This window comes from Mixophyes fleayi, chromosome 5, assembly GCF_038048845.1.
Source record: "Mixophyes fleayi isolate aMixFle1 chromosome 5, aMixFle1.hap1, whole genome shotgun sequence".
NCBI lineage: Eukaryota > Metazoa > Chordata > Amphibia > Anura > Limnodynastidae > Mixophyes > Mixophyes fleayi.
This window is the reverse complement of record NC_134406.1, coordinates 232,429,025-232,441,905: the sequence shown is the minus strand read 5'-3', so window position 1 is coordinate 232,441,905 and position 12,881 is coordinate 232,429,025. Positions and strand designations below refer to the sequence as shown.

At 39.9% G+C, this 12,881-nt stretch overlaps 1 protein-coding gene across 1 annotated transcript in view; it reads left to right on the top strand.

The window, feature by feature from the left end:
• SLCO5A1 (solute carrier organic anion transporter family member 5A1) overlaps nucleotides 1–12,881 on the top strand; it is a 74,882-nt gene that overhangs the window by 21,773 nt on the left and 40,228 nt on the right. Inside the window, exon 3 of the mRNA XM_075213623.1 lies at nucleotides 9,599–9,731. Within this exon, the coding sequence (XP_075069724.1) occupies nucleotides 9,599–9,731 (133 nt within the window). The remainder of the gene's footprint in view (nucleotides 1–9,598; nucleotides 9,732–12,881) is intronic.

Sequence of the window (12,881 nt, the reverse complement as noted above, 5' to 3'; positions counted from 1 at the left end):
GTAATAAAAAATTATTCTTAGAGAATTTTCCATCTGTAGTGTTCATAACATTGACTTCATACTAGGCATCAATCTGATATGTTATTATTTAAATACTGATTTTATTTTATTTTTTAAATGTAAAGACTTACATAAGCAACTCTGTCTTTGCAGGAGAGCACAGTCTGTAGGCAAGCTTTGAGGAATGGAGGCAGGTATGAAGTGTACTTAATTTGTGTGTATGTGTATATATATATATATATATACACACATAATGATAGATTGCGCCGAAGGGTGATTTTTGTGACAATAGAAAATCAGCGTTATCACCACATTTTAATAGGTAGAGCCCTTCAGGCGCGGGCTGGCAATTTCAGCCCAGGGGCGCGCAGAGGCGGCCGCATCACATGACACAGGATGCGGCCGCGTCATTGGCGATTTTGAATCTGGGGGACGGCCGGCCGGCCTACCCCCCAGCCCTAACATCGGTCATTTCTGAGCGGCTGGAGCCCTTAGTCTTAGATGAGGGTGCATCATAGCTGATGATGATCATCATCATCAGGTTTTTATATAACACCACTAATTCCGCAGCGCTGTACAGAGAACTCACATCAGTCCCTGCCCCATTGGAGATTACAGTCTAAATTCCCTAGAATAGAGAGAGAGAGACTAAGATCAATTTAATAGCAGCCAATTAACCTCCCGAGTGTGAGAGTAAACCGGAGCATCAGGAGGAAACCCACGCAAACACGGGGAGAACATACAGACTCCACACAGATAAGGCCATGGTCGGGCATGGAACTCATGACCCCAGTGCTGTGGTAGCAGAGGTCATGCTGTCACATATAGTTTTACAAGCTTCATCATGCCCAAGCAGATTATACTAGTTCTTGCTGGGACCAATAGTGTAACATACTACAGCGCTACTTTTTACTATTTACTATTCTACTTATTACCCCAACCTGCAATTGGGACCAGGAGGGTTGGGATGAGCTTCGGTGCTGTCAGCATGAGGCTGGTTTCACTATATGTGATATGATCTGTCTCTATTTTTCAAAACTGACTGACTGACTGTACAGTACAATTTCTCTTGTTCTGTATAATAACTCTGCCTATATTAACCAGTATAATTGCCTGTTATATATAAGCTCTTCTTCCTAACTGTGTATTACCACTGAATAGTGTGATTGCTTGTAGAGATCTTACTAAGCATAGCATGATATTGCCGCAGGTCATCTCAGCAACTTAAGTCAGCAAGTTACCATGACGTCTAGAGCTAGTGTGTCTAATCATTTTTGCATTATTAGAAGGTCAGCAACCCAACAAATATATTTTTTAGTCCCTTGAGCATTGATTATTACTACCAGTGAGTCATAAGTATGTTGTTAGGTAATCCATAGGAAACCAAGCTGAATGCTTGCTTGGCACCTAGATCACATGCTATCAACTGCATCATTACTGCAAGTAAAAGCAACAGCATCACTGGCACACCGAATTATATTTGATATATTCAATACATAATATAGTAAGTGGCACAGTGTTTACTCTGTTGTTATCAAATATACATTTTCATTCAGCCATATGCATATGGGGAGAATACACACATATATATGTGTATATTCCACTGATGCTGTCGCTTTTTCTTCTGTGTTGACAGATTTACAGCGGATATCTTAGGTGCATGTTATTACATAAGAAATAGATCTACTTATGAGCTGTGCCTCTATATTTTCATGCTTGGAAGTAAACCTTTCTGTTATATGAACTTTTAGATTTTGTAATTTGTGGCACCTTGGCAGGTCACAGCTTTTAGAAAATACATAATATTTCCTTTTAAGGCGTATCAAAATAAAGTATATTTGCCTACTCCCCTGGAATGTCCCAACCACTCACATATTTCCGGGAGTCGTCCTGGACCCCTAGGAGAGTAGACTGCCCTCCCGGATTCCACATCTCTCTCTTGTGAATCGAGTAAGGTTTGATGACGCGATTCGCCTCATCGGGCCTCACGCACTTACCCCTTTGGCCTCCTCTCTGGGCTCTCCCAGAATGGAGGTCCAAATAGTAGGCAAGTATGAAATAACTTGTGTAACTTTCCGGAAACATGATATAACTTGTTTCTTCATATTAACTAGTAATTCCTCCTTTAATTAAAATTAATGACAAAACATATATTTGCCCAAGAAGTGGCTTTATGTGTTTGTTTTATTATTGTGAACCCAGAAATATATTCATTAGAAGCTTCTGTGAATCATACTAATAGTTTTCTGCCTTTGTATCTTTTCAAAATGCAGTTATAGTGGGAGAATGGCATTCTGCATTAACAGCACAGCACTGTGTGATTGTGATAGAAATATACTCCCATAATGTACTTATCAGCAACAGTAAACAGAACCTGTCTATATTTGGCATCATTACCAAGCTGCATGAAGCCAGTGTATACATTCTAAGGAGAGGCCAGACCAGACAGTCTTAATGCTGCATAGCAATGTCTGTTACACAGGACCAGGCATTGTTGCATCTTCAAAGCTCACAGGTACCATGTTGTATTGACAAATACAGTCAAACCTCAATTTTACTTTTCTAAGGCACACCTGTAGAATATGGGAAACTGCAAAAAAGGGAAACGTTTTAAAACACCCAAAATTCAAGTAAAATAAGGGAAAACACATAAGGCAATTTATAGTTGACCATATTGAATTCACTTGAGAACCTGGGACTCAAATAACCCCGAGGATGTCCGTTACATTATGGAATTAAACGCTTCGGATAAATCGGCTCTATGGCCTTTACAGGCTTCTGTGTTATCAGAAGGCTGCAGTGAGATTTGTTCAACGGGACTGACGTGTTTAACATAAAGTGGAGGGGGGTGGGGATGGTGGACTCAAGCACTGTGGATGCCACGTTCATTGAGGGACTCAGACATCAGGACACAATGCTCATCACCACAGAAAGAATTGTATGTTGCTACATTTTTTATACAAATAAATTGTTTGCTATCTACACATCGCTTTGCTCTGATTTCCATGTGCACTGAGGACTAGTTTTCCAAATTGAATAAGCACTGCAATAAACCCAGGACACATTGTCCAGTATTAAAATGGTGAATATTCACCATAGTTCTGGACATGAATCAGGACTTATTCCAAAACTACTTTCAATTTATGTTTAATATCCTACTATCAGTATTAGATTTTGTTGCATTCTGATTTATCCTGTTCACTCTTTTAATGAAGTGTAATTTATAACTACACTTAACTTATTGTATTGGGGTTATACCAGTGGTTCCCAAACTTTTGCAGTTTGCGGCACCCTTAGAGGCTCCATAATTTTTTCAAGGCACCCCTCCAAAATAATTACCGAGCAGTCCTGTTTTATAAGTAGTTGGGTCAAAAAAAACCATAAGTATTTAGGTGAGGACAGAAATACTTATATAGTTGTATGCAAAAATAATGCACATTAATCCAAGGGAAAAGAATATTTTTATATATTTTTTTCAATTATATTTCTGTCAAAGAATAATTTACAGCTAACTCACACTGTGCCCCCTTCATCTCCACAAACTCTGTGCCCCCTTCATCTCCACACACTCTGTGACCTCCTTCATCTCCACACACTCTGTGCCCCCTTCATCCACTCACTCTGCCCCTCTGAATGCTCTCTCTGGTTGCTCTGCCCACTCTGCATCCTCACTCTGCCCCCTCCTTCATTCTTTTGCCCCTCCATTGCTGTTTCCTATCACCATTCCCCTCTGTTTCTTTACTTACTATACTTTCTTCTATTTCTATGCTGGGTACTTGGAGCCGCCGGATTTGTACGTTTTTTTGTTTTTTTTTCTCTCCTCCTGGCCACGGCACCCGTGTGACAGTGCGCGGCACCCCTGGGAGCCGCGGTGCACACTTTGGGAACCTAGGGGTTATACAATAAATATATGTTACAGTGACACAAAGCTCAGAGGGGCATTTGAAAGCCTGTCTGCTTGCTACATTATGTGTCAGTGACTGTTGTTGCCATAGTAATCACATGACACTGTACAGAACTGTAAATCAGTTATAGCAGATTGAAGAAGCAAACCAATGGGAAAGTGGGAAACACCAACATTCTTCTTATACCTTTCCACAGTGATTTATGTTAAAAAACTGCTTTAAATAAATAAAAAAAAAATAGTATTGTGTTCTGATGGCATTAAGTAAGTGTACAAAATAATAGAAAATCTGGGAATTCTCAATACTTACGGTGGTTATGAGCAGACACAACATTGAAGTTATCCTTTCTGTTATTCTTAAGCAGGGAAAATGTATTGCTTTCGTTGCTGGGCTTGTGCTCCCAAGTCTATTGGTGCCCAAGGCTGATTCCTCATCTGCCTACGGCTTGTCCCAGCCTGACAAGAGTGATCAGCTAATGACCAAGCAGCAATAGCCTGCACAGTCAAAGACAAATGTGATGAAATGGACGAGGTAAAAGTGAGGTGTAAGGATAAAGGCATAGAAGTCATAGCGGAGAATCAAAACTGCAATATCAATGAATTATTAATTCTTTAGTGTAGGCAAATTAGTTGTTCAAGGTCACACAAGGGCGAGCTCTCATTTCAGATGCCTCTAGGTACAGCTGCCAAATTTCTGCAAGTGAGATTCATGCCTGGGTAGATACACATGAATCAGCAATGTGCTAGTGATCTAGAAGAAATGTTCTCTTGCTACAAATTAAAATAATGGCTTACTTGAATATTACTTTTTTAATTTTATTTTAGATGCTTGCAGGTTACAATACAGAACTCTGCATGGGACGGTTACACAAGCCAACATTACTGGAGCCCAGTGGCGGAACTACCGCCATTGCCGAACAACCCTCCGGAGGCTCCTGCTCTGCTCTTCACTGTGCAGTGCCAGCCCCGCATATCCTCAGGATAGCAGAGTGGGGGCCCTGAGAGAGTTGGGCCCTCCAGTCAGATTTTCCTATGGGGCCTGGCAATGCAGTGTTGCACCCCTGTGGGAGCTCCTTTCAAAGTGTATCGCATTAGCTTCTTTTTTGTCTTCTGCATTTATTGAAAGAATGAAAACAATGTCAAGTTATTAGGGTTCCCCCTTTATTTCAGCCTATCACCAAGGCTGCGATTGAGCTCTAATGAATCCTGAGCTTGTCTTACTCAAAGAGTGCTATAGCAGGATAGTAATTTGCTACAGTAATATTTACACAAAATGCCAAACTTGCTTGTGAAATGTTAAATGAAATTTAATGTATATAAATGTGCATCTAGGCCGTGGTGATAACTGCTATTTACATATTATATGGAATACAATTAGGGAAAACTGAGCTGGAAAATAACTTAATAATGCCAGATGGCAGTTGGTAGAGTAGCAGCACTCAATGCCAGGGAGCTGCTGCAAAGGTGAATAATACACTTGGATCCATAAAAAGGGTTTAAATGGACATGATACAAACATAATATTTCCATTGTATAAATCAGTAGTTCACACAGTCTTGAATATGGGGTACAATTTTGGGGTCGGGAATGAGACTGGTAACTGTTGCACTGGAGGATTTGTTATACCTTCCTCTGGATCAATGTAATTAGAATTTAGGAACGGTGGAACTCAATTAACCTGTGTCTCTTTTCAACCATAGTGACTATGTATGTATATTAGTGCCCATGTAATACCATCCTTGGGACAAAGGCTTACCAAAAGCCGCTTTACAGAAATAGTGCTAAAAGTTGCCTTTTAAGTGACTTACAGGTGATTTGCTAATCACCTAAATGTATTAAAGTTAAATCAAGCTATAAATCAACAGTTTTCCTAACCTCCCCCAAACATATGCCACACATGGCAAAATCATTACAATCGCCGATTACTCAGTGTATACTGTAGAACAGGGTAAATCTATTAAAGGTCAGTTAAGCAAATCGCTGTGGAAGACACTATAAAGGTTTTATTTGAAGATTGAAGGTTTCGTAAAATCTGTGAGAAAAATTAATGCCATTAATGCATTCCCATTCATTTCAATTGACCATTGATTTCATTGGTGTTTCTACATGTAGTGCACATGCTGGAAACCCCATTGGAATGAATGAACCACTGAAATGAATACTAAAAAGCTCTGTTAATAAATAAAAATGTAGTCCACTTTGCTGCAAGTCAATAACTAGCTTCCCACACTGGCTGCCTTTTGAGTGGCTTGTGGTGAAAGGAAGTCCAGGGGACTCCCTGCATCAATTCCACATCCATAGAGACCCATTGAATCCCAATTGATATGGGGAAAAACTATTAACAATCCTGTGTTCATTTCAATGTGGTTTCTACATGTAGCACGCACACTGGAAACCCCATTTAAATGAATATCAAAATGCTGATTGCAAAAATGGCAATGGGAATAAAAAGGACCAAGCTACATCTGCTTTTCTACAGATTGAGCTACTTGTGCTCTTTCTCTGCTTTTCTACAGATCAAGCTACATGTGTTGTTCCTTTATAAATTAAGCTACCTCTGATCTTCCTCTATAGATTAAGATACCTGTGCTCTTCCTCTATAGATCAACATACTTTTGCTCTTCCTCTATAAATCAAGGTACTTGGGCTCTTCCTCTATAGATCAACATACCTGTGCTCTTCCTCTATAGATCAAGATACATGTCCTCTTCCTCTATAGCTCAACATACCCGTGCTCTTGTTTTACAGATCAACATACCTGTGCTCTTCCTCTATAAATCAAGATACCTGTGCTCTTCCTCTATAGATCAACATACCTGTGCTCTTCCTCTATAGTTCGCCATACCTGTGCTCTTCGTCTATAGATCAACATACCTGTGCTCTTCCTCTATAGATCAAGATACCTGTGCTCTTCCTCTATAGATCATCATACCTGTGCGCTTCCTCTATAGATCAACATACCTGTGGTCTTCCTCTATAGATCAACATACCTGTGCTCTTCCTCTATAGATTAACATACCTGTGCTCTTCCTCTATAGATCAACATACCTGTGCTCTTCCTCTATAATCAACATACCTGTGCTCTTCCTCTAAAGACCAACATACCAGTGCTCTTCCTCTATAGATCAACATATCTGTGCTCTTCCTCTATAGATCAATATACATGTGCTCTTCTTCTATAGATCAGCATACCTGTGCTCTTCCTCTATAGATCAACATACCTGTGCTCTTTCTCTATAGATCAACATACCTGTGCTCTTCCTCTATAGATCAACAAGGGCAAACAAAGTATTGGCATGCATAAAAAGGGTCATAGATGCAAGGGAAGACAGTGAAATTTTGCCACTGTATAAATCGTTGGTAAGACCTCATCTTGAATATGCAGTACAGTTCTGGGCACCACTCTATAAAAAAGATAATTTGGAACTAGAAAGGGTTCAGAGAAGGGCGACAAAATTGATAAAGGGTATGGAGTCATTAAGTTATGAGGAAAGGTTAGCCAGTTTAGGCATGTTTACTTTAGAAAAGAGGCGTCTAAGGGGAGATATGATTGCTATGTACAAATACATTAGGGGTCAATACAGAGAGCTTTCATGGGAACTTTTTACCCCAAGGACCATACACAGGACACTTGGTCATCCCCTAAGGTTAGAGGAGAGGAAATTTCACAACCAGCAAAGGAAGGGGTTCTTTACAGTAAGGGCAGTCAAGATATGGAATTCATTGCCAGGGAAGGTTGTGATGGCAGATTCAATAGATATGTTTAAGAAAGGGTTAGACAAATTTTTAGCGGAAAGGTGTATCCAGGGATACAACCGTTAATTTAAAATGAAGGATAGTAGTGGATATAGGGTAAAAATAGGACTGCAATATTGAGTCTGGGGGGATTTTCACAATTGAAACAGATTGGCGGTTGCTTACTCTGGATTAATTTCAAATATAAGTGCAGGATCGCAGGAGATCCAAAATAGGTTGAACTTGATGGACTGGTGTCTTTTTTCAACCTCATCAACTATGTTACTATGTTACTATGTTAACATACCTGTGCTCTTCCTCTGTAGACCAACATACCTGTGCTCTTCCTCTATAGACCAACATACCTGTGCTCTTCCTCTATAGACCAACATACCTGTGCTCTTCCTCTATAGAACAACATACCTGTGCTCCTCCATTATAGATCAACATATCTGTGCTCTTCCTATATAGATCAAGATATTACTATTTTTACAAACCCTATACTGGTATGATGCTTAATACGGGACATTGATTACAAAAAGGCACATGATCTTAAAATATAAACTTTTAGCCTTTAGCACTGATTCTCTGCTTGTCTCATGTCATGGCTTGTACCCAATGTTTGTCTTGTATCCACAGGGCCTGATTCAGAGTGAGGTGTATGTACGTTGGCGTAGCGTATCGTTGTATTTCTTTGCACTGCACATGCTCATACACTACTGCGGCTATTCAGTACTTATGACTCCTTACACATGAAGAGGTGTGACAGGGAAGGAAAGGGATGTTCTAATGTAGGAAATGTACAGCAAGGGCATATTTGAGCAATTGTGTATGGATGCAGACTGGGGCGTACTCGCAGATATGACTGAAAAAGCGGTTTATGGCAGGTGTAAGTAGCAGATGATGAGGTTGTGGAACTCCCGAACTAGCGAACCGCTTATAAGTAGAGGTTTGCGAATGAATCGCAGACACTTATCAAGACATTAGTAGTGGCAAAGATAAAAACATTTTATTTTTGTTGTGCATATGTCCAGAAGTCGTTCCTGCTGTATTAACAAGGTTATTCAAGTTTAAATGATGCTTCATAGTACTTGCATTCCTAAGTTATAAAATAAAAGGTTTGTGTACATGTTTGTATGTTGGACTTCAGTGTATGAGGGGTCAGCCTGTTGTCATACTGATACAACTGCTACTCATTCAGACCTGGGCGTATCTTCAATTCTAAATACGACATACATACCTATACACTTGCATGTGCTTACGCTTGTGTTCCACCCTGAATCAGGCCCTATGAAATATTCTGGTTCTTTAAATAAATAGTAATAATACCTTACTTTGGCATATGTTGGGCTGTTTTTGAGGTTCCATTGCTTTCATTTGAAAATTGTGAGTCTCGTGCAGGTTTTCAGATCAGTAAATAGCTGCCTCTACTGTGTGTAAGTTATGGACCCACTTTAAATTCATCATGATTCATAATTGGATGAATACTTTGAAAACTATGTTTTGTAATCTGCCTCTCTAGTTGCTAACAATATAATTTGAGGTTAATTCAGCCAAACATTTTAAATATGAATTAAATCTGCTTCCCTTGCACTTAAAAATTGAAATAAATATATTCATAGTTATTTTAGGCAAGTGGCAGCAATATATCCACAGCTTTGTACCTGTTCTGTGCTGCATAATTGTTGCTTTACATAATAAATCTACTCTGTAACTACTCGGCCCCCCCTTTACAACCATAGTAGATACACAGCTACAAAGGTCCTGTATGTAGAGGCTGTGCACTTAGCACAGGAAAGGTAAGTGCAGCTCTAAGTGATGACCTGTGTTCCCTCTAAGGTGTGAGCATGTGATCGACGGATAAAGTGAGAGCGCAGCAGCTCACATTTCTCATTATTTTGTTTGATTATTTTTATGTTGCATTCTCTTACACTGTGTTTATGGCTTGTCTTTTACCAGCAATCATGTACGTCATGGGTGCCCTTGGTCCAGCCGCAGGATATTTGTTAGGAGGAGTTCTTATTGGATTTTACGTTGATCCCCGAACCATTGTCAACATTGAGCAGAGCGACCCCCGTTTCATTGGCAACTGGTAAGATCACATGCTTTTAAACTGAACCATAGGATTTGTGGTAAGAATGTATAGCTTGCTTTACTAGTATTATGGTTACTATAACTACATGAGTAGCTAAGCAGTAGCACCAGATACAGTGACAGACAGCGCACAGTATTATTTCCAGATTATTTTTCATTGGTAAAATGCATTGTAATTCTATCACTGGTATCCCTACAAACATTGCCTTCTGGAACTGATCAGAGATACCAGCTACTGCCTCAATATGGTATCAGCTCCAATATAATAGGTGTTAATGTCAGTTATTATAATGATCTTTTTATATATAAAGTGTTGACACAAGCAAATTACATACATTAACATGATAAGGTAAAGATGGAGCAGCCCAAATCATCATCACCATTTATTTATATAGCGCCACTAATTCCGCAGGGCTGCACAGAGAACTCACTCACATCAGTCCCTGCCCCATTGGGGCTTACAGTCTAAATTTCCTAACATATACAGACACACACACAGACAAAGACTAGGGTCAATTTGTTAGCAGCCAATTAACCTACCAGTATGTTTTGGAGTGTGGGAGGAAACCGGAGCACCCGAAGGAAACCCATGCAAACATGGGGAGAACATACTCCTCCTCACAGATAAGGCTATGGTCGGGAATTGAACTCATGACCCCAGTGCTGTAAGGCAGAAGTGCTAACCACTACACCACCGTGCTGCCCAAATGAGTTTACAATCAAGAGGTGTGGGGAACACCCACAATCGTCAGTTCCACAACTGCATCAGATGTGGGTTAGCCTGGATCACAAGTAATCATGGTCATCTTAGCCCCCCACCCCACCCCCTCAGATCGCACTGGTAGCTACCTTGTGGTATGCTTCTTTTTTTAACTCAATATATTTTTATTAAGAGATTTTACAGTATAATTTAAGTAAACAATTAACAAGCATATAGGTACACATACAAGAAGGAAGGGGATTAAACAGCAACAAGGGAAGAAAGGGGTGGGAGAATATCACTGAGAAATGGAACACTAAAATGAACATATCGAGGAAGCAGTAGAATACATGCAAGCAAAATAAAAATAAATCCTATTACAGTTAGGGATTAGAATTAGGGAACGGTTGGTGCTACTGGTGCCACTCGATCAAGGGGTAAGAAGCTGACGAATACATACATCCTATAAATCCCATATCATGGCTCATCTGGATATTAGATATCCTATGGAAGGGGGATGGTGTTTCCCAGTAATGAAGTTACAGCCCTGGTTGCAGTAAGGATGTGTATTTACTGCGTGACTGGTGTTGCGGATGGCAGTGGTGAAGGGGGCTCTTTCAGGTAAGTGAGGGAGCCTCGTTTGGTGACCTGATTGATTAATTCAAAGGTTTCTGTCCCTACATTTTGTAGCACTGGGCAGCTCCAAAATATATTTATTAAGTTCCCAACCCCACCCCTCCTCCTACAAAATGTAGAAGTATTAGGCCAGATGTTATGGAGCATAGGTATAGTTATCATTAGTATTTCAGAGTGGTCTGCTCTTTTCTTCACTAGCGAACTATGGTGGAGTCTCAGTGGCATCCAAAATCAAGGGCCCCTATTTCAAGGCCAGGACTTATCGTTTGTTCAGCTATTCAGTTATTGTCCATGCAGCCACCTCCCCTTATGCTGTCCAGAATCTGGACATCATTTACACCCATGTGCGGCTTGGACACCTAGCAGGTTATTTAAAGACTCCTTGAACCCCCTCCCCACATTCATCACAACATACACCAGAAGGTTATAAAGCCCACAATTGTCTATCAAATCATGTAGCCTTCAATTGTCCAGCGAGTAACCGCAGTTGTCCAACATGAAATACAGACATCCTATGTCCAGCATTGCGTAGCCTCCCTCCCATACCAGATGCTGCCTCTTAGTGTTAGGAGTTGTGCTACCTGATAGGGCAGTAGTAGTAATTATACTATTAACATGCAATCTACTATTTAATGCTATGGTTACTTCTACAGTAAAGAAGAGGCGCAACTGTAACTGTAGCAATGAGAACACAGGTTGCTTATTAGTACTATAATTACTATTTCTGCACTGGTAAATGGTCCTATTCCTGTAGCTTAGCAGCAGCACTAGGGCGAGGGCATATTTGGGTGAGTTTATTTAAGAGCCCACATTAGTTATATAGTGGGGGAGTCCTGGTTCCTTTTGGTCACTGGGTCTAGTCAGAAATACAAATACTGCAACCCCTGTTGCTATGACACTAATTACAGTTCGGAGCATTCTACAGCAGAGCATCGTTCTATAAATAGTGATTAGCTATAGGCAAGAGAATGTTCAACAGCTATAACTGAGAATAAAATATCAGCTTAAAACTGTCCTCTGGAACCTGTCATCTTAAATATGTGTAGTGCCAGCATATCTTCCGGGGAAGGAGAAAAGGCATTATTAGCTCTCACGCTTGCAGAGTCAGCAGATAGCATCATTGGCAGGAAGTGAGAATTTTAGGTCACATTAACGATTTAAATGGAGTCATCCAATTTAATTTCTAGCCAAACTTACTTTCCCAGTGAGCCTTAAAGTGTTCAAGCATTTTTGCATATACCATCCGTTATACACCATGTTCTGTGTGATTTTGGAGGCATTTAATAAATATTGCAATATGATTAAAAATATGGAGATAATAGGTAAAATAAAGGTTGCTTTCCATACCTTTAAGTGTGTCCACAAATATGTTTTCTTTACAGAAAGAGATTAGTGGGCAGTAGGTAAAGCATTACTATGTCATACGTTATTATATGACAACTCAAGACAATAAAATGTAGAACTCTGTGTGTGGCTGCTATAAGACTGCTGTCTAAGGTGACAAGTGTCCTGAGTCCCCTTTAGAACAGGTGTACTGTTTACAATATGAAGAATTCCCATTTCTAGTCAATTGCACTAACTGCTATTTGCAGGTCAGTGTGATTTGTAGACCTTTCCATGTTAGGATGTATATAATGTTCACTCTGCATGTCCTGATTTTCTATGTCCAAAGTGACATGGTCTCTGATTAGTTGTAATCTATGCGGATCTGAGTCATGAACTAATTTCATTTGACTTTTATGGATTGTTAATTTTTAGAGTATTTTCATACATAAAAAATGAATATTTTGTGAAAATCAGCTGTCAGAATCC